The sequence below is a fragment of the Erpetoichthys calabaricus genome, chromosome 1 (assembly GCF_900747795.2).
Source record: "Erpetoichthys calabaricus chromosome 1, fErpCal1.3, whole genome shotgun sequence".
Taxonomy (NCBI): domain Eukaryota; kingdom Metazoa; phylum Chordata; class Cladistia; order Polypteriformes; family Polypteridae; genus Erpetoichthys; species Erpetoichthys calabaricus.
In genome coordinates this window covers 17,746,803-17,774,472 of record NC_041394.2, presented here as the reverse complement: position 1 = coordinate 17,774,472, position 27,670 = coordinate 17,746,803, and the positions used below count along the sequence as shown (strand labels likewise).

Here is a 27,670-nt window from a genome sequence, read left to right as displayed (position 1 = left end):
TTTATGTTTATATTGTTACTTATGTTAATTATTTGCATTATTCTGTGTATTTTATTCATTTTGTGCATATTCAATTTCTGTGTGTCCAGAAATGTGCTACTATGTTCTTTGTATTTTGTGGGTGGCTCCACCAGCTGAGGAAATCAGCAGTCCCTTGCAGTTCATTGAATGTGCTTAGAGGTGCTGGTGAGTTCTGGTACTTATTACTGTGCCTTTGCAGGTTTGTGGATTTTGTGACTTTTTTTTCTCTCCTCCTTTGACCACTCTTTTGGATATTGTATTGAGACTTGTTTTGCCTAATTCAGAAACTCCTTCTGTACCTTTTAATTTCCTTCAAGCTTCCTTGTTTTCAGATTATTTATAAAGATTCTTTGTTTCCCCTATGTTACACAAATGAAGGTTGCCAGATCCTTTCTCTTGTACATACTTTTTACTACAGTTTTTGATGACTTTATACTAAGGTACTCTTACATTCATGGCTCTCAGGTTATTGCTGATTCTTGGGTTAAAGGAGAACAGACAAAGAAATAAAACAAGACAAAGCATGAATTAAACTCTTGATCAGGGAATTGGGGTTAATTACAAAAATAACAAAAGTGAAAATAACAAGAAAAAAAATTAACTTTAACAGTCATGACAGCACATTTCTTAAAGGCTGACCTGTCTTCGGCTTATCTTCTTTATAAATGACAGAAGAAAATGGTTTAAAAATTTTGTAATGGAGAACTGAAGTGTAATAGTGCATGAGACAGCAGACACCATAGGGATTAGTTGTGTGTGAGTTGAATTCTTTTCTTCATGATTAATTAAAAATGAGTCAGGTAGTTCACGCTGAGTGCCCAGAGTGTAGACTCCTGAAATTAATGATCACTGCATCTAATATTCCAAGGAGAATTAGAATGTATTACATTATTATTAGGAAAAACTGGGATAAAACTTGTTGTGAATGAGTTGTCTTTTAATTTTGTATTCATTTATGGAGAGGATTCCTTGGAAGTTCTTTTCATTTATTATGGTTTTCTAGGATGCTGAATTCAATTTGATGTTATTTTCTTTCTTTGGTTTTGTTTCCCAATGGCTAAAAATATCTGTGTCTTCCTCTGGCGCCATTTTGATTTTATGGGCACTGCCATGTTTTTGAGGTGGTTGCTACAATATTTCCAGGAAAACAGATGGGAAGTGCTTGGCATGTGATGTCACTGTCGTGATGATGTAAAGGTTATTTGAGATATGTGAGCTTGTGGGATTGTTTAGCTTAATATTTTCCTGGTTATGAATATATGACTATGAATTTAGGGTTTTATTTAGGCTTGACGACAGACAAAATTGATTTTCTGGGTATTGAGATTGGCTTTTGCTTCTATGATCCAGAATCCAAACAGTAATCAGAACAAATACTGCTGGGTGATTCCTCAACACCAAAGAAGTACAAAATTTCCAAGCTAGTGCCAAAAAGATATTGTATATAAGTTTTAATGTCACGCATGTATTCCATGCTGATTATATGCCTCAAAAAGTTCAGCCAATATTTATTGGTGGTTCAGTGAATCAGAAAAAAGTGATGAAGAAAGCTGTTGACCATCTTCCTTTTGCTTCATGATAATTCCTACACTCACACTGCACAGGATGCACAGGCTGCTTCACAAAACTCCTAACTTAAACAGGTGCTGCACCCTCCCTGTGCTCCTGACCTAACCACAAATGACTGTGTCATGAGCTTAGGTTTGAAAACACTGTGGGCAGACTGAAAATTGAAAGTCAACCTTATGAGAAGGATTTAAGAGTTGTAGTGGATTCGACATGATCAACTGCTAGGCAGTGTTCAGAAGACATTAAGAAGACTAACAGAATGTCAGGTTATATAGCACCCTGATGTGTGGAGTACAAGTCACTGGAGGTTCTGCTCAACTTTATAACACACTGGTGAGGTCTCATCTGGAGTACTGGGTGCAGTGGATCAAGACTTTGACTTTAAAATATATTGTGGAATATGGCCGGCAGCTTATCCTGGCCAATACCCCTAAGCCGCCAGATGGAGCCATCCCTGCAACATGGAGGGGCCCCGAATTCCAGCAGGGCATCATGGAACTTGGAGTCTTTCATCACAGCCCTGCTGGATACTGTGGGGGCCACCAGGAGACGCTGCAGGGAGGCTCAAGGACTTGTGTTTTCCATATAACCCGGAAGTACGTCCTAGTCACAGAGACAGAGGAAATGATGTACTTCCGGGTTGAAGAAAAGGACTTTTCACTCAACCCGGAAGTATTATAAAGTCACATGGGCTGAGGGACAGAAACACTTCCGGGTCAAGGACTTTAAAAGGACTGTGGTAAATCCCAGCATTGAGCCGAATTGGGAGGAAGGGTGACTGAGCTGCTGGGAGTGGAGGATTGTGATTGTGTATTGGAATATTGATTTATTATTGATTATTGTGGAGTGGGGTGCTTTGCGCACTTATTTGTATTAATAAATAATAATATTTGGACTTTTATCTGGTGTCTGACGCATTGTCTGTAGGTTCAAGGGGACGACAGCGCCCCCTATCTGTCACAATATATATAAATGATTTAGATAGGAATATAAGTAACAAGCTGGTTAAGTTTGCAGATGATACCAAGATAGGTGGATTAGCAGATAATTTGGAATCTGTTATATCATTACAGAAGGACTTGCACAGCTGACAGGCTTAGGTAGATTTGTGGCAGATGAAATTTAATGTCAGTAAATGTAAAGAATTACACATAGGAAGTAAAAATGTGAGGTTTAAATACACAATGAAATCAAAAGTCCACCTTATGAGAAGGATTTAGGAGTCATACTGGACTTAACATTTCCAGACGATGTTCAGAAGCCATTAAGAAGGCTAACAGAATGTCAGGTTATATAGTGCCTTGATGTGTGGAGCACAAGTCACAGGAGGTTTTGCTCAAGCTTTGTAACACACTGGTGAGGCCTCATCTGGGATACTGTGTTACAGTTTTGGTCTCAAGGCTACAAAAAGCACATAGCAGCACTAGAAAATGTCCAGGAAAGAGTGACTAGGGTGATTCCAGGGCTACAGGGGATGAGTGGTGAGGAAAGATTAAAAGAGCTGAGCCTTTACAGTTTAAGGAAAAGAAGATTAAGAGGTGACATGATTGAAGTGAAGATGGCCTGACCTCGTCTTGCTCTATTACATTCAGTTTTTGAGAATTTAGGGTTTAAAAACATTTTTTTAAAGTAATATATTTTCAAAATTACAACATTAGAACATTAGAAAGATATAGACAAGACCAGGCCATTCAGACCAACAAAGCTTGTCAATCCTATTCACTTTATTCATCTAAAAAAACATCAAGTTGAGTTTTAAAGGTCCCTAAAGTCCTACTATCTGCTACACTACTTGGTCGCTTACTGCATGTGTCTATGATTATCTGTATAAGGAAACACTTCCTAATGTTTGTGTGAAATTTCCCCTTCACAAGTTTCCAACAGTGTCCCCGTTTTCTTGATGAACTCATTTTAAAGTCACTGTCTTGATCCACTGGACTAATTCCCTTCATAATTTTAAACACTTCAATCGGGTCTCCTCTTAATCTCTTATTGCTTAAACTGAAAACGTTCAACTCCTTTAATATTTCCTCAAAACACCTCCCATGCAGTCCTGGAATCAATATAAGTTAATGGGGCTAAAGCTTATTTTGTCAGGGTCAGAAACAAAGGAGGAATTAACTCTATATGGGATACCAGCGCTTCAATTATGGAAGATTATATGTGCTAAAATTAAATGTAATCCAATGTTTAAACTAACTTGAAATGTTATGCATGAGCATGTGGTGCATTTAAATTTGGCACAGTTTTTATCGTGTCATAATTTAAATCATTGATTGTTGTTCACTGTGACATGCAATTTTTGTGTCATTTTTAAATATTGCATTTAGATTCATGTCCATTGATCGCGTGTCTTACAGTATTATTGCATTCTGCTTTAATGGCTGCTTCGAGTGCACTGCATTTTGATTTGACGGCACACTTTTTTGTGCCAAAACTAACTGTAATTAAATGACCAATCAGCATCAAAAGGAGGGTCAAGGGGTGTCAACAGTTGGGCTAAGAGGTGTTTCAATCACCAGTATGTTCAACAACCAGTGCTAAAGAAGCTGAATGGGGGTGTTGATAAGACAGGGGATGCACCACTTTATTGAATGGGTGGCAATGTAAAGGATGATTTGTTTCCCTTCCTTCTCAAAAGAAGGATATTATCTGGTTTTCCCAGAGGGTATGAATAAATAGTGACAACCAAGCTCGGTAACGCTAGCAAATGTTTCACTCTGTTCAGTTTTTAGTTAAAACCACTAACAACCCACGCCTCAAAAATGTAACTACAGAGGTTATTTCAACATGTAAAAGAAGAAAACAACTTTGGACAACTTAATAGAAGAGTATACTGTTTCTGGGAGAACTTAAAACATACTATTCACGGTTTCAGTTTATCACTCCACAATCCACACAGATGAAATGTATGCCCGCTGCCAGAACACAGAAATGTTTAGACAGGGAACGCCTCTTACCCAAACTGCTGATATCCGCTGCCCCATCTTTTTCACATCGATTGGTCATCTGATTACTTTTATGCTGCATTCCATTTACTGTGGAAGTCAGAAGGCAGAGCTGGGAGTGACGTCACACCCAAGCTAATCACGTTCCAGTAAAACATTAGGTTAACCAATATGGACGCATCCAGGAAAACCTTTATTGTGCTTGCTCTATCAGAATACATAGCAGTTGGTAACAACATGCTATTTTGCACATCCAAGCACTGAAGCAACATGTCTATAGCTAGAAGTCTATAATGTCTAACTATAAATGTCTATAGTTGGACAGTGCAGTATGTATGATTTGATGAGACACAAACAGAATTGCTCACAAACAGTATAATAGAACAGCTTTTCAAATTCCCAGTGTTAGTCACCATTTTAGATTGATATCATGATCTGATGACAGACAAACTCGGATTTGACAGACCTACCCTGACTTAAGGGAGAGTTCCAGTTCAAAATTCCAGCTAGGAATTATGGAAATTCTGACATCCCACTTCCAGTGGAATTCAGCATTAGTTTTGGCATGATTAATGTACAGTCGTGGCAGGTCAGTAGGAACAAGACAGAGTATGTGTGTGTGAATGAGAGGGATGTCAGTGGAATGGTGAGGATGGAAGGAGTAGAGCTGGTGAAGGTGGATGAGTTTAAATACTTGGGATCAACAGTACAGAGTAATGGGGAGTGTGGAAGAGAAGTGAGAAAGAGAGTGCAGGCAGGGTGGAATGGGTGGAGAAGAGTGTCAGGAGTGATTGGTGACAGACGGATATTAGCAAGAGTGAAAGGGAAGGTCTACAGGACAGTAGTGAGACCAGCTATGTTATATGGGGTGGAGACGGTGGCACTGACCGGAAAGCAGGAGACACAGCTGGAGGTGGCAGAGTTAAAGATTTGGGTGTGATGATGATGGACAGGATTAGAAATGAGGACAATAGAGTGTCAGTTCAGGTTGGACGTTTGGGAGACAAAGTCAGAGAGGCGAGGTTGCGTTGGTTTGGACATGTGCAGAGGAGAGATGCTGGGTATATTGGGAGAAGGATGCTAAGGATGGAGCTGCCCGGTAAAAGGGAAAGAGAAAGGCCTAAGAGAAGGTTTATGGATGTGGTGAGAGAGGACATGCAGGTGATGGGTGTAACCGAGCAAGATGGGGATGACAGAAAGATATGGAAGAAGATAATCCGCTGTGGCAACCCCTAACGGGAGCACCTGAAAGATGAAGAAGAAGAAGAAGAATGTACAGTTGTGGCCAAAAGTTTCCTGCCTCAGTTTTTATGATGGCAATTTGCATCTACTGTACTCTAGAATGTTATGAAGAGCAATCAGATGAATTGCAATTAATTTCAAAGTCCCTCTTTGCCATTAAAATGAACTTAATCCATAAATAAACATTTCCACTGCTGTTGTGAAGAAGGCTTCAGTGCACCCAAGAAAGTCCAGCAAGCGCCAGGACAGTCTCCTAAAGTTGATTTATGGCTTGGGATCAGGGCACCACCAGTGCAGAGTTTGCTCAGGAATCGCAGCAAGCAGGTGTGAGTGCATCTGCACGCACAGTGAGGGAGGCAAAGACTTTTGGATGATGGCCTGGTGGGTGTCAAGAAGGGCAGCAAAGAATACAAGAAAAACATCAGGGACAGACTGAGATTCTGCAGATGATACAGGGATTGGGCTGCTGAGGACTGCTGGGGTCAAGTCATTCTCTCTGATGAATCCCCTTCCGACTCTTTGGGGCATCCGGAAAAAAGAAAAGGTGAGCAGTGCTACCATCAGTCCTGTGTCATGCCAACAGTAAAGCATCCTGAGACCATTCATGTGTGGGGTCGCTTCTCAGCCAAGGCAGTGGGCTCACTCACAATTTGTTCAAAGAACACAGCCATGAATAAAGAATGGGACCAAAACATCCTCTGAGAGCAACTTCTCCCAGCCATCCAAGAACAGTTTGGTGACCAACAATGCCTTTTCCAGCAGGATGGAGCACCGGGCCATAATCCAAAAGTGAGAACTAAGTGGCTCGAGTAACAAAAGATCGAAATTTTGGGTCAATGGCCAGGAAACTCCCCAGACCTTAATCCCATTGAGAACTTGTGGTCAATCCTCAAGAGGTGGGAGGACAAACAAAAACCCACCAATTCTGACAAACTCCAAGCATTGGTTATTTAAGAATGGGCTGTCGTCAGTCAAGATTGGGCCCAGAAGTTGATTGACAGCAATGCCAGGGTGAATTGCAGAAGTCTTGAAAAACAAGGGCCAACACTGCAAGTATTGACTCTTTGCATAAACGTAATGTAATTGTCAATAAAACCTTTGAAACTTATGAAATGATTGAAATTCTACTTCAGTATACCAGAGAAACATATGACAAAAAAATCTAAAAACACTGAAGCAGCAATCTTTGTGAAAACCATTCTCAAAACCTTTGGCCACGAGTGTATGGTCTCAAATCAAAAGGCAGTACACTGCAATACGTCTGCTTTGCTTTTTAGTTATGTCACACCATCTATGGATGTGAATGAAAGTACAAAATGGTTTTGTATTGCATTTTAAACTGATACAGAAATTGCATGTTACAGTGAAAAGCAATCGATCATTTGGTTGATATGTTTTAAAATATGACACAATAAAATCGTCATTGCAAGAATGTAATGCACCACGTACATACAGTATGTATTACATTGCAATCTAGTTCACATGTTGGATTGCATTAAACTTTGCCACAAAGAATCCTCCATATTTCATAGGCCATATTCACAATCTGCCAGTTTGTGAGACACTAATTAATATCAAGTGCCTGTCTTTAGGAAATGTGTAAAGAAGACAGACTACCTAGTGAAGAGTTACATGCAAACATCATACAGCTGGACAGTTCCAAAGAATGTCATCTTTTATCTCTGTGTATTTCGGTGAATGTACTGTATGAGTTGTCACGCATGTGCATCGGGGTATCTCCTCATAGGCTTGATTGAGGTATGTGATAACCCACCGGGGCGATTGGGGGCACTGTCGCTAACATTCTCGTCTCCTTCTGTCCTCACAGCACTGAGAAACCACCTAGTGAGGGCCCTTAGCCCTGCCCCTTCCAGATTGTGTGATGTGAGATGCCCGGCTTACTGCAGGAAGGCATCATTTGCACACAGAGTGACCTGCCTGACCGAGCTCCAGTAATCGACCCCTTTTCTGCAGCAAAGAGCTTTGATATAGTGGTTCCACAGCTCAGAAAATGGTGGCCAATTTTTACATAAATAAATAGTTGAGCGGCCGGCTCAATCTCCGTGGGTGTGTGTGCTTGCACAGATTCGGGAGGTTGATGAGGTCATTAGGGCTTGACGCACCTGCACGTGAGGGTGCTGTCTGGGTCAGTTGCTTCATCAGCTTCCTGCGATGCATGATTGAGATGCTACACCCATGAAGGCATATAAGGAAGAGCCGGCATGGGGAACATAGACTGGCCAGCATGAGGAGAAAAGAAGAACAGAGGTTTACAGAAGAGGAAGGAAAATGGGAAGAGAGACAGGAGAGAGAAAGCGAGAGTCCATGCGGGATAAAATGGAAAAAGGTGGTCAAGAGCGGAGCCTCAGGGTGAGGAGCCAAAGAGAGGGCGCACCTATTGATCGATTGCCAGGTTGTAGGAATGGCCCAACATGCCATGGGACAGGTGTTGGGAGATGGGACCCGAGCCTGGATAGAATGATTGACTGTATCTGCCGGTGGTGCTTCTCCTCAGTTGCCAGATCCCGTACAGAATAAGCTGAGGAGATGTTGGCTTTTAGGAGGCAGCACTGGGGCTCATGAGTTGATTTTATGGACTGAACTTTCTCTGTGATTTTAATCTCTTTTATTCAGATTTATTTATGGATTTTTAACTTCCACACCAGGGGTGTCGAACTCCGGGCCTGGTGGGCCGCAGTGGCTGCAGGTTTTGCAACCCTTTTCCTCATCGGTGACCAGTTTTCACTGCCAATTAACTCCTTTTCCGTTCATTTTAATAGCCCTGTATTTAAGGATTCAGTCCTCTGAATTGATTTGTTTTCTTTATTAAATGGCAGCCAAACAGAAATGAGACATGACATGAGCCAACAGGTGACCAGCTAAACTGGGATTTCAAACTCCAACTAATTTCACTACAACCAGTTTCTTAAGGAGAAGCCGATTCTTGCTGTTAATTAAACGCGTTCTTTAATTCCATGGCTGTTCTCATTCTGCCACAGCAGACATTTACAAAACTGTTGATTTTTCTGCTAGGGGCGGCACGGTGGCGCAGTGGGTAGCGCTGCTGCCTCGCAGTTGGGAGACCTGGGGACCTGGGTTCGCTTCCTGGGTCCTCCCTGCGTGGAGTTTGCATGTTCTCCCCGTGTCTGCGTGGGTTTCCTCCGGGCGCTCCGGTTTCCTCCCACAGTCCAAAGACATGCAGGTTAGGTGGATTGGCGATTCTAAATTGGCCCTAGTGTGTGCTTGGTGTGTGGGTGTGTTTGTGTGTGTCCTGCGGTGGGTTGGCACCCTGCCCAGGATTGGTTCCCTGCCTTGTGCCCTGTGTTGGCTGGGATTGGCTCCAGCAGACCCCCGTGACCCTGTGTTCGGATTCAGCGGGTTGGAAAATGGATGGATGAATGGATGATTTTTCTGCTTTTTCTCAGAACACCATCAAGATGTTTTGGTGACCTGAGCAGATCAGCCTTACTGAGACCTTCACCTTTCTTTATTTTCAGATATTGTGTGATGTGCACAGGTGAGCTGCTCATGTGGCATCTTGTTTTGTGTCTCTTTATTGTTTGGCTGCTAATTAAGGAAGAAGAAACAACAAAGGAGCCTGAGTCAAGTTAATTAAAATTAAGGCAAAAGAAGTTAATTAGCAGCAAACTGGTCACTAATGAAGAAGATGGTTAGAATGAAAACCTGCAGCCACTGAGGCCCTACAGGACCAGAGTTTGACACCCGTGTTCCACACAGTTCATTATTTTTTTAGGGATTATTTGTTTATTTATTGAAGATTTGCACTACATTTTTGGACACTATTTGTTTTTTGATGGTTTTTAATAAAAGCACTTTGGCACCTTTATGCACCTACCCCTTGCTTTGTGTTAGTGTCCTCATCCGCTGGCTCATCTTTCATGTACTTTATTGGTGGTCGGGGATTCAAGAAGCTCCTGGAAGGAGCCCAGTAGTGTGGAGCCAACCCACACCATCACCAAAGCCAAATACTTTTGTTGTTTTGCCAGAGAAGCTACTTACAGTGATGCCAAGGGGCGTGTTTTTGTTGGAATATTTGAATTAAATGGGATGACCCAGTTGGTGTCCCAACTTCTCATTTGGTCCACGAGCTGTCATTCCTGCACCCAGCCACAGAGTAGTTTCATATTATAGACTAAAACTTCTTGATATTTCTTAAAGGTTTAATTCCTCATTTGATCTAACACTTTAGAATAGACCAGCTCAGTATTCAATGTGGACACTTTACATCGATTGCCTTAGCTTCCACAGAGCTATAGGCTCTCATGTTTTTAAACTATTTATGCAAGACTGACACCTGAATTAGGAGGGTAGCTCTTACCGCAGGGCAAACTCCAGGCCAAGTGCATCATAATATCCCCAAGATAGTTTGGGTGTCTCAGCCATCCAAACCACCCAGACACAAGCAGGTTTTTCCCAGTACCTGTCTCGATAGTTTCAAGGTCTGCAAAAGAAAGAAAGAAAGTGATTTTTATGTTTCAGATCCAATCATTCATGCTTTATTTTACTTTATTACAATAACAATGCCAGCTCAATGGAATTTGATTTGATGAAGCTAATAAATACAACATCAACATCATTTATCCACATTAAAAGGATAAATGTCTGTGTGACTGTCTGGCTGTTACATCTCTGTCATTCCAACAGAAGGTGCATCAAAAACATTTGTTGTAATAAAATACATTGCATTTGTCATTCCAACAGATGACTCTTCACAAACTTTAACACTGCTTTTACAAATCCCATACCAAATGGCATATACAGTAATAGAGACATATGCATTGCACTTGTCATTCCAACAGATGGAACATCACAAAAATTTGTAGTAATGCATTTTATTATATCTAAAGAGGTTATACTGAAGCTTTATAACACACTGGTGAGGCCTCATCTGGAGTACTGGGTGCAGTTTTCATCTTCACGCTACAAAAAGGACATAGCAGCACAAGAAAATGTCCAGAGAAGAACAACAAGGCTGATTCAAGGGCTACAGGGGATGAGTTATAAGGAAAGATTTAAAGAACTGAGCCTTTACAGTTTAAGCAAAAGAAGATTAGGAGGAGACCTGAATGAAGTGCTTAAAATTATGAAGGGAATTAGTCCCGTGGATCGAGACTGTGACATTAAAATGAGTTCAAGTTTGGGCCAGCGAAGCGAAGACAGCTGCTGTACAGGCTTTTAAATGATCGATGTTCAACAGGACAAACAGAACACGCAGCTCAGCAGCAGGAGCAGCAAGCCAGCATCTGATCCGTCCGCATCTCCTTATCATGCGTTCAGCCCCCCCTTTCACAACGTGAGTGACAGAGACGTGAAGTGGCTAGCACCTTAGCAAGCCCCACAGGGTGTGGGCGAGTGAAGCAAGCAAGGGGGTAAAGCCCCCTAGTTGTTCTAATGGGACCCCTTTGGAAATAACCATATTTATGTATAAATTTGTCAAAAAATATGGTCTGATCTTCATCCAATTTACAATAATGAACAAATACAATCTGGTTTAATGAATAACATTTGATGGACTGATATCCCATTGAGGATGGGTTCAGAAAAATGGAGAGCTGGTTGGATGGATAAGGTGATTTACACTAAACAGTGGCCCCAAGACACAGCACTGTAGGTTTGTACTGTTTGAGCTCAGAATTAGCTCTTCCAAAGGTGTGTAGAGTGTTAGGCCTGCATGCTGTCTGGACCTCCATTCTTCTCCACTGTATAGTAAAATGCCCTGATGTGCATGAACCATCTAATCCTGAATCCTGTTCTTTTGGCTGCCCGGGTGTCAATAAATTGAATGAATCAGTTTAGAAAATGAACAGATATTAAGAGGTTATTCCTCCCTCACCTTATCCTAAGAGGGGAAAGTAAAATCAAGTACTTACGTGAATAGGCTGGATCTTTGGGGTTTAACCTGTAGCCATCTTTTTGTTCTCCAGACAGATAGTAAATCGCAAAGCCAGCCACTGTGAACATCAAGAGAATTTGCAACAAGGAGATTAAGCACAAATTTTAGAAGGTTTTTAAACACATGATAGTGTGGTGGAGAGACGGAATTCAGGGACCTTCAAATCTTGATGTTACCTTTAGGATGGACAAGTGTTGGATCGAATAGCTAGTTCTCTTCACATCTTTTTAACATTCTAAAAGGCTACTTTTTACAAAATGTAGTTATTTAGTGAGGCTATGAAAGCAAGACTAAAATGCCTTATAATTATTTAGACAAAAGCTTCTCTCTAAAACCACATTACATCCATTCATTCTCTAACCCTCGGAGTGTCAGAAGTGGGCTTCACCCCATTCCTTCCTTTCCCCTGCCTTTTGCTCTCCCATTTTGTTCTTTGGTATTGAATCCCTTCTTATGCAGAAGTCACGTGATAGTAGGGATGAAAAGTACAAAATGGAGTCCAGGATTAGCTACTTGATTTCATGCCTTTGTGACAACAACTGCCTAGAGCTCACCTTGGTTAGTGGTTGAGCATTGCTTTTCCTACAATATGGTGTTTTTGACCTTTTTTGTTAAAGTTTTACTTGTAACTATTGTTTTGTGTTTCCCATTTTCTGACCTGATGGTTTTTGGAATCTGTTTTTTGGATATTTGAACATAAGAAATGTGACAAATGAGAGGAGACCTTTTAGTCCGTCAAGCCTGTTTGTTGAGCTTATAGCTAAGCTGTCGCAATATCTCATCCTGATTCTTCTTAAAGATTGGTAAGGTTTCTGCTTCAACTCCATGTCTCTGTAGTTTGTTCCTGAGTCCCACAACTCACTGCGTAAAGAAGGGCTTCCTGGCTTCAGTAATAAATGCACTTCCTCTTAATTTCCACTGATGTCCTCGAGTAGGTGATGCACTATGAAACTGAAATAATGTTCCTGGATCTCCTTTATAAATGGCATTGAGGATTTTGAAGACCTGGATGAGACCCCCATGCAGTCTCCTCTGCTCAGACTTAACTGGTTTAATTGTCTGAGTCTGTCACAGCAGGACATGTCCTTAAGTCCCATGATGCACTTGGTTGCTCTCCTCTGCGCATCTTCAAGTGCTGGTTTGTCTTTCTTGTACTGAGGTGATCAGAACTGCACACAATAATCCAGATGTGGTCTCACTAGTGTATTAAATAGTCTGAGCATAACACCCCTTGACTTAAATTCAACAGTTTTTATGATATAACCTAACATTTTATTTGCCTTTTTAATTTCTTGTGTGCATTGCTTAGTCATTGAAAATATTGTGTCAGCATAAACCCCTAAATCCCTTTCTTATCTCTGTACCCTTGGTGTTCTGTCAGTTTTGAGATCCAGTTTTGTGATGTCTACAGCTTCTCGTTTCGGAATCCATCTTTGTTGTGGGATGAGTGAGTCGATGGCTTTTTCTAAGTCTAAATGAATGATGTCACATGCTTTGTTTTTGCCAACTATTCTGGTTGAATCTGGAAACAAAAATCATAAAGACTGGTTTGGCAGGCCCATCCTCTCATAAACCCATGCTGGCTGTTATTTAGTATGTTATTTTTGTTTAGCTAATTTTCTAATTTCTTTCTTTTGATAGTTTCCATAATTTTGCATAGCACAGAAGTAAAACTAATTGGTCTGTAATTACCAAAAATCATTTTGTGTCCCTTCTTGAAGATTGGAGTCACATTTGCAACTTTCCAGTCCTCGGGCACCTCTCCTTTCTGAAGTGACTGCTGAAATATGCCTGAAAAGGGTTTATAGATGACGTCTTTCATTTCTTTCAGTATGATTAGTAAGATCCCATCATGTCCAGGTGTTTTATTAGTCTTCAAATTTTTGAGGGCTTGCAGCACATCTGACTCTTCTATTTTAAAATCTATCTATGAACTCGGAGTTTGTTTTTCCTTCTGCGTGAGGCTTTCCACTTGTTTCTGCCTTTATAAATACTTGGGTGACATTTTTGTTGAGTCCATTTGCTATTTCCTACTTATTTTCAGTGATTTCTCTATTCATGTCTCTAAGGTTTCTTTAATTCTCTTTTATCGTCTTTTTACCGGAGTAGCACTGAGAAAAAATGCTTGCTGTTTGTCTTAGATTCACTAGCAGTTTATATTTCAGTTTCTCTTTTGCCAGTTTGAATGTTTCTTTTCTTTTGATCTCTTGCTGTAGTTTCTGGTATTCCTCTACATCAGAATTTTCTGGTGAGGCCTGGATAGGGCGGTCCTGCCACCCAAACCCAAGACAGACAGACGTGGGACACAAGTTCAGCACACACACTTTCATTTTTGTTTCTTTTTCCTCGTGGGAAACACTTTCCCCCATTTTCCCACATGTATAGCACAGTTAATGTACTAGAACACGGCACAAAAGCACACTTTTCTTCTTTCCATTTCTTTCTCTCCCTGTCTCTTTCTCTTTCTTCGCTTCCACTCCTCCTCCAGCAAGCTTTGTCCACCTCCTCCCAACTCTGACTCCCGGTGTAGTAGCTACTGGCTCCTTTTATAGGGAAGTGCTCCAGGTATTCAATGACCTTCTTCCAGCAGCATGTCTGGGTGTGGTGGAAGTGCTGCCACAACAGGGCTCAAACAGTACCTGCAGCACCCCTTGGTGGCACCCACAGAATAACAACAGGGCTGCACCAAACTCCAAATCCCATGGAGCCTTGTGGGAGTCTGAGGCACCTCAGCAACCCGGGGAGGCTTCCATTTTTCGCTTTGGGGGAGGCAATGCTCTGAATATGTTCTCTCTCCCGGTCCTTCCAGTATTGGGACATCCCGGCTGGGTGAAGGCCCTGGCTGTCCACCACACTGGCTTCTTTTTTTTTTTTTTTAATTGTCTTGTACAGTGATCTTTTCAGTTTCACTTTTTAAATAATACTCCTATTTATCCATTTCAGCCTATGTTTTAGTCTTTTTGTTTTATTGGTTTTCAGAAATAAAGTTATTGTGAGCCAGGATCAGAAGATCTCCAAAGTGATACCAACCATCTTCTATAATTGCTGAGTTTTTGCTTTCCCTTTTGATGTTTGTAGATACTTCCCCATTCCCATAAAGTCTGCCTTCCTCAAGTTATAAGTCTTCGTTTTGGTGTCTTTTCAAAAGATTCTATCAAATGTTACCATGTTGTGATGACTGTTGTTTAAAGTATCGATAACATCTGTTCTTGTTAGCCTGTCTTTATTGGTTGGTCACTCTATAATTCAAGAATTTTGTTTTATTACACCATGTCTGCTTGTTCGATATGTCTCTCAGATCTGCAAAATGAACTTGGTGTTGTGAGGCCATTATGGATATGCAGCTAGCCAGCATGTGCCCACCTCTTAGCCAGTTCAGGGACATAGTGACCTGGTGACCATATTGTTTCAACTCACTTTTAACAATTGTAACATTAGAACATTAGAACACTCTAGACGAGAACAGGGGGGCGGCACTGTGGCGCAGTGGGTAGCACTGCTGCCTCGCAGTTAGGAGACCCGGGTTTGCTTACTGGGTCCTCCCTGCATGGAGTTTGCATGTTCTCCCCGTGTCTGCGTGGGTTTCCTCCCACAGTCCAAAGACATGCAGGTTAGGTCCTAAATTGTCCCTAATGTGTGCTTGGTGGGTGTGTGTGTGTGTGTGCCCTGCGGTGTGCTGGCGTCCTGCCCGGGGTTTGTTTCCTGCCTTGCACCCTGTGTTGGCTGGGATTGGCTCCAGCATACCCTCATGACCCTGTAGTTAGGATATAGCGGGTTGGATAATGCATAGATGGATGGATGGATAGACGAGAACAGGCCATTCAGCCCAACAAAGCTCGCCAGGCCTGTCCACTTATTTCTTCTACATAAACATCAAGTCGAATTTTGAAAGGCCCTAAAGTCTTACTGTCTACCACAGCACTTGGTCTCTTATTCCAAGTGTCTATTGTTCTTTGTAAGAAGAAAAACTTCCTAATGTTTGTGTGAAATTTCTCCTTCACATGTTTCCAACTGTGTCCCCCGTGTTCCTGATGAACTCATTTTAAAGTCACCATCCCGATCCACTGCACTAATTCCCTTCATAAATTTAAACACTTCAGTCATGTCACCTCTTAATCTTCTTTTGTTTAAACTGAAAAGACTGAACGTGGCCAACAGAAATGACTTGGTTTGAGTTACACGGGGAGTCCCTGGAGAAATACTGTCCAATTTGTTAAGCACCCGCTCTCATCGATGACCTACCAATTTTTAAAGGAGTCATGGACATTTATTGAACTGATTCTTTCAAATTCTGCATATAAGAAACACTGAGAAGAGCGTATACCCTCTTGATTTGTTAAGGTTTAACACACTCTCGATGACAATGACCAGCTGTGATTAAATGTGCACTAAAACCACCCTGTAGAACAGAGGACAAGTGAGTAAGGAAGCATTATGATTTATCTTTTGGATACACGGATACACAATTTTAAACCTTTTGAGTTGGTTAGTCAGGTTATTGCATCATCTGGCTCCATTTTGCTGCTTGTTTATTTTTAACATTTTGTGACTCTCTCTGCATGGTTGTGGCCACGTTTATGGTGACTCGCCATATCTGTGTCCCGTTACCTGATGTGTTGAGTCGTTTTTTCCCTGCTTTTAAATGGTGATGTCTGTGTGTGAGAAAATGTAGCCTTTTTTAGTGATTACAGCTTGCCTGAAGAAGGGGCCCCAGTTGCCTCAAGAGCTTGCACATTATTATCGGTTCAGTTAGCCAATAAAAGGTGCCATTTTGCTTGACTTTCCATTGTATCCATAATGGCTAACACGATACCACACCCTACTACTACACACTTTTTCAGCTAACAGACCTTGGGAATTGACTTTGGCTTATTAAAATTATTCTTTAGCATGCTGTATGTTTTTGAGCAACTGTAAGCTCTCATCGAACGGAGACGAAAACAAATTGGCCAGATGTACATTTTGGACAAAAAGGCTTTATTAGATTTTTTTTTTTTTGCTTTGCGCCCTCCCACACCATAACCTGTCATCTATGGGGGAGGAGCGAAAGCTTTAGATTCGTCAAAAATTTTGATCTCCGGTTTTTGAAGGATCTCGACGTTTAAGGGTCCTCTGATACTGGAAACAAAGATATCTCGATGATGGCTGTGTGTCGGTCAGTGTCTGTGTGTCTGTGTGTCACAGTTTCTTGAGGACGGCCTAGAGCTAAAACGGCTGGACGGAAAAATTGTTTTGAACCAAGTCTTGTAAAACTTGACTTATTTGTATGGAATGTTATTTATTATTAAAATCAATCAAAAAAAAAGGAAAAATACCAAATTCGAAACTTCAGCCTGTTATGAGATGATGATGTGCTGATTAGTTTTTGAAGAAGAGGCACTCCAGAGGAATCCTCAAATACCATAATTCTGCAATTAATTATAAATTCTTTTCATCATTTGCTATCATAATCACCTATTTTATGATTAGAAAGATCAGCATCAGAGCAGTAAATAATTACTGAAATGTTATAGAATAGTTTGGGTAACTTGGTTCTTAGGGCACAAAGCCTACTGATGTGCATGTCGGTATTTTTTCTTTTTTTTTTTTTAACTTTTCTCTCAGTTGCCGCTTCTTATAAAAATTAACTTTTCATTTCAGCTGCTGTTTTTCTGACGCTTTTGTCAAGAGCTCAGATCCTTTGCTGTTTTGGTAAGTGAAATCCATCTATCCATTATCCAACCCGCTATATCCTAACTACAGGGTCACGGGGGTCTGCTGGAGCCAATCCCAGCCAACACAGGGCGCAAGGCAGGAAACAAACCCTGGGCAGGACGCCAGCCCACTGCAGGGCACACACACACACACATACCAAGCACACACTAGGGACAATTTAGGATCACCAATGGACCTAACCTGCATGTCTTTGGACTGTGGGAGGAAACCCACGCAGACACGGGGAGATCATGCAAACTCGATGCAGGGAGGACCCGGGAAGCGAACCACAGGTCTCCTAACTGCGAGACAGGGAAGTGAAATAAATTATATAAATTTGTGGCAGATTAAATTTACTGTCAGTAAAAAGTATTACAGATAGGAAGTAAAATTGTGTGATTTCAATTCATAATAGGTGATCTGAAGATCAATAGTACAACCTTATGAGAAGGATTTAGGACTTGATGCCGAAAGTGTTCAGAAGCCATTAAGAAGGCTAATAGAATATCAGGTTATATAGCGCCCTGATGTGTGGAGTACAAGTCACAGGAGGTTCTGCTCAAGCTTTATAACACACTGGTGAGGCCTCATCTGGAGTACTGGGTGCAGTTTTGGTCTCCAGGCTACAAAAGGACATAACAGCACTAGAGAAGGTCCAGAGAAGAGCGACTAGGCTGACTCAGGGCTACAGGGGATGAGTTATGAGGAAAGATTAAAAGAGCTGAGCCTTTACAGTTTAAGACCAAGAAGATTAAGAGGTGACCTGATTGAAGTGTTTAAAATTATGAAGGGAATTAGTCCAGTGGATTGAGATGGTGACTTTAAAATGAGTTCATCAAGAACACAGGGACATAGTTGGAAACTTGTTAAGGGTTTCACATAAACATTAAGAAGTTTCCTTTACACAAAGAATGATAGACACTTGGAATAAGAGACCAAGTAGTGTGGTAGACAGTGAGACTTTAGGGACTTTCAAAACTCGACTTGATGTTATTTTAGAAGAAATAAGTGGATAGGACTGGCAAGCTTTGTTGGGCTGAATGGTCTGTTCTCATCCAGATTGTTCTAATGGCCGTGTGTATGACAGAAAACAAGCTCTGCTAAAGACATACACTGATGTGCTTCAGCTTTATGACAGTGGACTTATCACATATTTTGCATTCAACTGCACATGCATATTTAGTCTCCAGAAGCCACAATATGAATATTACACCAAAAGTACACCTTATGTGAAGGATTTAGGAGTCGTAGTGAACTTGACACAATCAACTGCCAGACATGTTCAGCAACCAATAAGAAGGCTAACAGAATGTCAGGTTATATAGCACCCTGATGTGTGGAGTACAAGTCACAGGAGGTTCTGCTCAGGTCTTTATAACACACTGGTGAGGCCTCATCTGGAGTACTGGGTGCAGTTTGGGTCTCCAGGCTACAAAAAGGACATAGCAGCACAAGAAAAAGTCCAGAGATGAGTGACTAGGCTGATTCCAGGGCTACAGGGGTTGAGTTATGATGAAAAATTAAAAGAGCTGAGACTTTACAGTTTAAAACAAAGAAAATTAAGAGGAAACATGATTGAAGAGTTCTGAATTATGAAGGGAAATAGTCCAGTGGATCGAGACGGTGACTTTAAAATGAGTTCATCAAGAACACGGGGACACAGTTGGAAACTTGTAAAGGGTAAATTTAACATAAAGCATTAGGATGTTTTTCTATATTCACAGAACCACAGACACATAGAAAAAGTGATCAAATAGTGTGGTAGACAGTAGGACTTTAGGAACCTTCAAAACTGGACTTGATGTTATTTTAGGAGAATTAATGATTAGGACTGGTGAGCTTTGTTGGGCAGAATGGCCTGTAATTGTCTAAATTTTTCTAATGTTCTAATGTTCTAAGTGTGACATCTCTCACATTGCCTGAGCTGAATACTAGCCAGCTGTTCTTTTCAGACTAAAGTGACTAAAATGATAATCGTACTCCTGTACTCAGATGACTGTGCTATTTCTACTCTCTTTCTACAGAATAGTCCCACACTACGGGCTGAGGCTAATGTGTAGTGAAACCAACACTAAAACTGGCATTGCAGGTGATTTTGCAATCACTAAACTCACTTAAATGAATTTGTTTAGGTTTTTTTCAGAGGAGGAAGATAAGGAATAAAACCTTGTTCACACTACTCTATTTACCTTCACTTTTATAGCAGCTGAGTAATGCAGGCAACCCCACAGCACCACGTTTCAGATCAGTTCCATTCACATCACTGAAGCGGAGTGCACTGCATTTTTTTTTTGTTTTTATTTTAATTATTATCTATACATATGTATAAAATCCATCTACTTAACAGATTTAGATCATGTTTTTTTGTAAAATTTGCCTAAACATTCCGGTTGATTTTGTGACTTCTGTCATCGTGCTAAGTATCAGAGTTCGCTTGTGGTAGTGATTTAATCACGTGAATCCAAGAGAGAGGCTGCGGGCCAAGGGAAGGGAGAAGCGGGACCTCAGGAGTGGGGAGCCAAGGGGGGCCCTCCTCACTCACGCGCCAACCTCCATTCGAGTCGCTCTACCTCTAACCACGTGTTGGAGCGGACCTTGCCTCCGCTTAGCTAGCGATACCTGCTTGTTCAGCAGACATTATCATCTAGAGCAGGGGTGCCCACACTTTTTTGGCTTTCGAGCTACTTTTAAAATGACCAGGTCGAAATGATCTACCTACATTAAAAATTATATATATATATATATATACACAGTTAGGTCCATAAATATCTGGACAGAGACAACTTTTTTCTAATTTTGGTTCTGTACATTACCACAATGAATTTTAAATGAAACAACTCCGATGCAGTTGAAGTGCAGACTTTCAGCTTTAATTCAGTGGGGTGAACAAAACGATTGCATAAAAATGTTTGGCAACTAAAGCATATTTTTAACACAATCCCTTCATTTCAGGGGCTCAAAAGTTATTGGACAAATTAAATAACTGGAAATAAAATGTTAATTTCTAATACTTGGTTGAAAACCCTTTGCTGGCAATGAGAGCCTGAAGTCTTGAACTCCTGGACATCACCAGATGCTGGGTTTCCTCCTTTTTAATGCTCTGCCAGGCCTTTACTGCAGCGGATTTCAGTTGCTGTTTGTTTGTGGGCCTTTCTGTCTGAAGTTTAGTCTTCAACAAGTGAAATGCCTGCTCAATTGGGTTAAGATCAGGTGACTGACTTGGCCATTCAAGAATTTTCCACTTCTTTGCTTTAATAAGCTCCTGGGTTGCTTTGGCTGTATGTTTTGGGTCATTGTCCACCTGTATCATGAAACGCTGCCCAATCAATTTGACTGCATTTAGCTGGATTTGAGCAGACAGTATGTCTCTGAACACCTCAGAATTCATTCGACTGTTTCTGTCCTGTGTCACATCATCAATAAACACGAGTGTCCCAGTGCCACTGGCAGCCATGCACACCCAAGCCATCACACTGCCTCCCTCCACCGTGTTTTACAGATGATGTGCTATGCTTTGGATAATGAGCTGTTCCACGCCTTCTCCATACTTTTTTCTTGCCATCATTCTGGTAGAGGTTGATCTTGGTTTCATCTGTCCAAAGAATGTTTTTCCAGAACTGTGCTGGCTTTTTTAGATGTTCTTTAGCAAAGTCCAATCTAGCCTTTCTATCCTTGAGGCTTATGAGTGGCTTGCACCTTGCAGTGCACCCTCTGTATTTACTTTCATGCAGTCTTCTCTTTAAGGTAGACTTGGATATCGATACGCCAACCCCCTGGAGAGTGTTGTGCACTTGGTTGGCTGTTGTGAAGGGGTTTCTCTTCACCATGGAAATGATTCTGCGATCTTCCACCACTGTTGTCTTCTGTGGATGTCCAGGTCTTTTTGCGTTGCTGAGTTCACCAGTGCTTGCTTTCTTTCTCAGGATGTACCAAACTGTAGATTTTGCCACTCGTAATATTGTAGCAATTTCTTCGATGGGTTTTTTCTGTTTTCACAGCTTAAGGATGGCTTCTTTCACCTGCATGGAGAGCTCCTTTGACCGCATGTTGTCTGTTCACAGCAAAATCTTCCACATGCAAGCACCACACCTCAAATCAACTACAGGCCTTTTATTTGCTTAATTGATAATGATATAACGACGGACTTGACCACACCTGCCCATGAAATAGCCTTTGAGTCAATTGTCCAATTACTTTTGAGCCCCTGAAATGAAGGGATTGTGTTAAATAAATGCTTTAGTTGCCTCACATTTTTATGCAATCGTTTTGTTCACCCCACTGAATTAAAGCTGAAAGTCTGCACTTCAACTGCATCGGAGTTGTTTCATTTAAAATTCATTGTGGTAACGTTCAGAACCAAAATTAGAAAAAAGATATCTCTGTCCAAATATTTATGGACCTAACTATATATATATATATATATATATATATATATATTATATATATATATATATATATATATATATATACTGAGTATACTTAATACATAAAATATATGTTGTCGTACCTTGCGTAACTGAATAACCTTTATGGCACAATAACAATTCAATACATTTATGGTCGCTACAGTATTTAGATTTAATAATCTTCATGTGGGAAAAGGTTGACTCGCATAAATAAGAAGAGCCGGATAATGCAGTCAAGGAGGTAGCACATTTCCTCATGTCTGATTACTTTTCCTCTGTGATTAAGTTCCAAAACTGTCCATGAGCCCCAGACTTCAGCTGAATGTCATCCTGTAGTGTCAAAATCTCATCCTCCACTGTAGAGAAGTTTTAAGTGAAACAGTGTTGCAATTTTTGATGCTGGTGAATCCCCCTCAACATCTTCCCTAAATGGAGGGCACTTAAATGTAGTGATTGGCTCAAGTAAAGCTGAGTCTTGAAAACTGTCTGTTAAAGTCTGACAAACAATTTCCAATCTGCTCTGTGTAGCGTATGTTGTCAAGTTGCGCACACGCCTTCCATTGTGTCTCCAGCTCTGACGCGAGGTTTTGGATGTTCCCCAAATCAAGGCACTGCAGCTTTGAGGACAGATGTTGCATTTTTCATTTGAAAGCATTAACTGAGGTCATCATATTGACCATGGAGTTCTCTTTTCCTTGCAGCTGTAAATTAAGCTCATTCAACATGTTGGTCAGATCGGAAAAAAATGCCAAGTCTAGCGGCCATTGATCGTTATTAAGTTGCTTGTATTCTGCATGTTTAATGACAAGGAGAAACTCCTTTTTCTCCGGCCAGGGGTCTTGAAATCTCAGCAGGAATTTCTCCCTAGCCATCTGTCTCAATGAAGGCATCTTTTTATCATCTCTCCATCTTGGAAGGACTTTTTATGCTTAATGATCGAGTGACTCAGTCGGAATGATGCTTCGGTGTGTCTGCCTTTGCTTTTGAATTCAGCCGAGTGAAAAATGACAGCTGTCCGATTAACTGCGATTTTAATTCCCTCTCCTTTCTCTTTCTCAGATCGCTTTTCGGAAGGAAGTCAGTTTCGTAGTTTTTATGAACAGTTCGAAAGTGCCTTTCCACATTTTCCTTCTTTGGAATAGCAATGATCAATTGACAGATCAGGGAAACGCACTTCAATTGTGACATTATGAGAAAAAAAATCCTCTTCCAATTCCACATCCAGCCCATACCCTCCCCAAACAATTTTTTTTTTAAATCCCTTCTTTAGTCGATATAAATTGGAAGGCTAACTAGATCACAGCCGGAGTTTTGCAGTAGCTCGCGCGTTTGATCATGCATGCGGGATGACCCGTGTGTTAGAAGAAAACAGATTTCAGAATGGCTGCCCTGTATGTCAATCAAGTGGCAAATGCCATAGGCAGGATATATATAGACTATCCATCCATCCATCCATTTTCCAACCCGCTGAATCCGAACACAGGGTCACGGGGGTCTGCTGGAGCCAATCCCAGCCAACACAGGGCACAAGGCAGGAACCAATCCTGGGCAGGGTGCCAACCCACCGCAGGACACACACAAACACACCCACACACAAGCACACACTAGGGCCAATTTAGAATCGCCAATCCACCTAACCTGCATGTCTTTGGACTGTGGGAGGAAACCGGAGCGCCCGGAGGAAACCCACGCAGACACGGGGAGAACATGCAAACTCCACGCAGGGAGGACCCGGGAAGTGAACCCGGGTCCCCAGGTCATCCAACTGCGAGGCAGCAGTGCTACCCACTGCGCCACCGTGCCGCCTATATATAGACTAACGTTTAAAAAAATTTTTTTTTGAATGCAACGCGATCTACCTGCACTACCTTTGCAATCGACGCATTGGGCACCCTTGATCTAGAGATTGTTAAGGATTAACGTTTGACTTTTTTGAGAGAGAGATCACAGCTACGTGTGTTTTAGAGGGTACCTACTCATTGGCAGAAATATCAAGGCCACGTACTTTTCTCCCCATGCGGGGGACGCTCTCCTGTCAGAGCTGAACATGATCAGATACGGAGCCAACATTTGACCTACATTCTGCTTGGACAGAATTACATTTTTTACATTTTTTTTTATTGATTTTTAAAGTTTTTCCTGTTTCATTACTACGTGGGCAGAGCTGCGGGGGACAGCTAGTCCTTCATAAAAGAAAGGCACATTAAAATGCACCACCTTAAACTTTATCCTTGTAACCTGATGGTGTGGTGTCTTTGGGTCATTTTAAATGACGGGTTGACCCCGAGAGTGCCATCCAGTGTTCACAATCAGGAAAAACCAAGATCCTGTACCAAGATCTCCAGTTAAGAGAGTCCCCAGTAACCACCATTTCTGGTGATAGCTGGAAGTTACTGACAACCTTTGAACCCAATTGTCCCAAAGAGTAACCACAGAGGAAGACATTCAGCACTGTAGTCTGTCTGTGGCCTGGCACTGTGCCTCCACACACCCCTCTGAATCATACCCTACACCTAACAGCAAAAATGAAAACTGAACATACAGTGCATCCAGAAAGTATTCATAGTGCATCACTTTTTCCACCTTTTGTTATGTTACAGCCTTATTCCAAAATGGATTCAATTCATTTTTTTCCTCAGAATTCTACACACAACACCCCATAATGACAACGTAAAAAAAGTTTACTTGAGGTTTTTGCAAATTTATTAAAAATAAAAAACTGAGAAAGCACATGTACGTAAGTATTCACAGCCTTTGCTCAATACTTTGTCGATGCACCTTTGGCAGCAATTCCAGCCTCAAGTCTTGTTGAATATGATGCCACAAGCTTGGCACACCTATCCTTGGCCAGTTTCGCCCATTCCTCTTTGCAGCACCTCTCAAGCTCCATCAGGTTGGATGGGAAGCGTCGGTGCACAGCCATTTTAAGATCTCTCCAGAGATGTTCAATCGGATTCAAGTCTGGGCTCTGGCTGGGCCACTCAAGGGACATTCACAGAGTTGTCCCTGAAGCCACTCCTTTGATATCTGGCTGTGTGCTTAGGGTTGTTGTCCTGCTGAAAGATGAACCGTCGCCCCAGTCTGAGGTCAAGAGCGCTCTGGAGCAGGTTTTCATCCAGGATGTCTCTGTACATTGCTGCAGTCATCTTTCCTTTATCTTGACTAGTCTCCCAGTCCCTGCCGCTGAAAAACATCCCCAAAGCATGATGCTGCCACCACCATGCTTCACTGTAGGGAAGGTGCCAGGTTTCCTCCAAACGTGACGCCTGGCATTCACACCAAAGAGTTCAATCTTTGTCTCATCAGACCAGAGAATTTTCTTTCTCATGGTCGGAGAGTCCTTCAGGTGCCTTTTGGCAAACTCCAGGCAGGCTGCCATGTGCCTTTTGCTAAGGAGTGGCTTCCGTCTGGCCACTCTACCATACAGGCCTGATTGGTGGATTGCTGCAGAGATGGTTGTCCTTCTGGAAGGTTCTCCTCTCTCCACAGAGGACCTCTGGAGCTCTGACAGAGTGACCATCGGGTTCTTGGTCACCTCCCTGACTAAGGCCCTTCTCTGATCGCTCAGTTTAGATGGCCGGCCAGCTCTATGAAGAGTCCTGGTGGTTTCGAACTTCTTCCACTTACGGATGGTGGAGGCCACTGTGCTCATTGGGACCTTCAAAGCAGCAGAAATTTTTCTGTAACCTTCCCCAGATTTGTGCCTCGAGACAATCCTGTCTCGGAGGTCTACAGACAATTCCTTTGACTTCATGCTTGGTTTGTGCTCTGACATGAACTGTCAACTGTGGGACCTTATATAGACAGGTGTGTGCCTTTCCAAATCATGTCCAGTCAACTGAATTTACCACAGGTGGACTCCAATGAAGCTGCAGAAACATCTCAAGGATGATCAGGGGAAACAGGATGCACCTGAGCTCAATTTGGAGCTTCACGGCAAAGGCTGTGAATACTTATGGACATGTGCTTTCTCAATTTTTTTTTATTTTTAATAAATTTGCAAAAACCTCAAGTAAACTTTTTTCACGTTGTCATTATGGGGTGTTGTGTGTAGAATTCTGAGGAAAAAAATGAATTTAATCCATTTTGGAATAAGGCTGTAACATAACAAAAGGTGGAAAAAGTGATGCGCTGTGAATACTTTACGGATGCACTGTATATATGTAAAATGACATAATTGGTTTCCTTATAGCTTCTCACTTCAAACAATGTCAAAGTTATTAAGCTTGGTGTGGAATATCAAGGACACTCACAGTACAGCAGCAGGATTGGAGGGACTGCCCAGTAGCACAGCTGGAAAGGCCGATGAAGGAGGTAGTAAGCCTGCAGTGTGGAGAAGAACGGAATCCACATGAACTCCCCGAGTGTCATTATGAAGCCAATCCCATCTTCAGTGTACTCCTTTGTGAACAGAATGGACTCCTACGGGGGGCAACAGAGAAGGAGAGACACATAAAATGATTTCATTTTGCCAAAGCAAAATAAAAACCTGGTAACTGGCGGAAGATTTAGACTTCATGCTGACAGCATTCACCTCCTTTGTGTTGTTCTGGGTGACACTTTACACTGCGTCCCTGATTACAGTGGGCTTTCTCAGTAATTACACGCATTGTAATTGGGCACTAATTAGGGTGACACTTATATACATTTACACATGGAAATGGGCACCTTCAGGAAAAAGTCCCAGTATTTATTTGTCATGGAGGTGATGTTTAAAATGTAATTATCTCTTTTGTTAAAATACAAATCAGATAAGATACTTAATTACCTTTGATCTACTCCAGTCCTCAGGGGTAAATAGACACTTAATATCCCGTACAACTCAGCAGAAAAATAATATCATGAATATGATGAGGACCTCGTACAACGCCAACAATCAAGTGGATCGAGATGGTGACTTTAAAATTAGTTCATCGAGAACACAGGGGCACATTTGGAAACTTGTTAAGGGTAAATTTCTCTCAAACATTAGGAAGTTTTTCTTTACACAAAGAACGATAGACACATGGAGTAAGTGACCAAGTAGTGTGGTATACTTTAGGACATTGGGGACCTTCAGAACTCAACTTGAGGTGTTAAGTGGAGAGGAGTGCTGAGTTTTTTTGGGCTGAATGGCTTGTTCTTATCTAAATTGTTCTAATGTTCTCAGCCATACTTTCCTTACACTTGTTGGGCCACATCTGGACTCACTCAGGCAGTTCAGATCACCGGCATTTGAAGGTTTGTGGGGCAGGACAGAGCAACCAAATGATACCCCAAAAAGGGACGTGTTCTGGTCTAACAGTCTCATGGGATTGAACCTTCTTAGTCTTGAGCAGAGTCTGCCGCATGAAGATTGAATCCAGTGCAAGAGACAGCCAGCAGCTCAGCCCGGCCAGGACACCACTGAGATGGAAGGATGTGGGAAGGCAGCTTCTTTAGGACACTGCCTCCCCCAAGAAGCTAAATGGCAGATTCCCTGGACTGCAGCTGTTCCCCGGATTCCCACAGGACATTATGGGACATGGAGTTCAGCAACACAGCTCTGCTGGGTACCGTGGGTGCAGCCAGGGGACACTGTGGGAAGATGATGGGAAATGAAGTTCTCACCAAACCCGAAAGTACTAGCGGATCACGAGGACGGAAACCTCGAAGTACTTCCGGGCTGTTTAAAAACTTGAATTCTCCATCTGACCTGGAATTGCTGGCAGGTCAGATGGACAGAAGAATAGATCACTTCCGGGTCAAGGACTACATAAAGGACTACGGAACACCCAGCAGGTGAGCTAGAGTCAGGTGGAGGTAGATGAAGTTTGCTGGGAGGTGTGGAGGAGATAGAAAAAGTATTGTGCTTGTTATTTGCTTGTTTATTGGTGGCTGTGGTGCTTGGAGGGCAC

At 41.8% G+C, this 27,670-nt stretch overlaps 2 protein-coding genes across 2 annotated transcripts in view; both read right to left on the bottom strand.

Annotated features, from left to right (window-relative positions):
- sympk (symplekin) overlaps positions 1-27,670 on the bottom strand; it is a 581,858-nt gene that overhangs the window by 121,158 nt on the left and 433,030 nt on the right. The gene's annotated exons all lie outside the window — the stretch shown is intronic.
- Positions 1-27,670, bottom strand: part of si:ch1073-429i10.1 (delta(14)-sterol reductase TM7SF2) — a 73,356-nt gene that overhangs the window by 757 nt on the left and 44,929 nt on the right. Inside the window, exons 9-11 of the mRNA XM_028793082.2 lie at positions 26,048-26,216; positions 11,672-11,752; positions 10,120-10,242 (exon numbers count right to left, since the gene is read on the bottom strand). Coding sequence (XP_028648915.1) covers positions 10,120-10,242; positions 11,672-11,752; positions 26,048-26,216 — 373 coding nt within the window. The remainder of the gene's footprint in view (positions 1-10,119; positions 10,243-11,671; positions 11,753-26,047; positions 26,217-27,670) is intronic.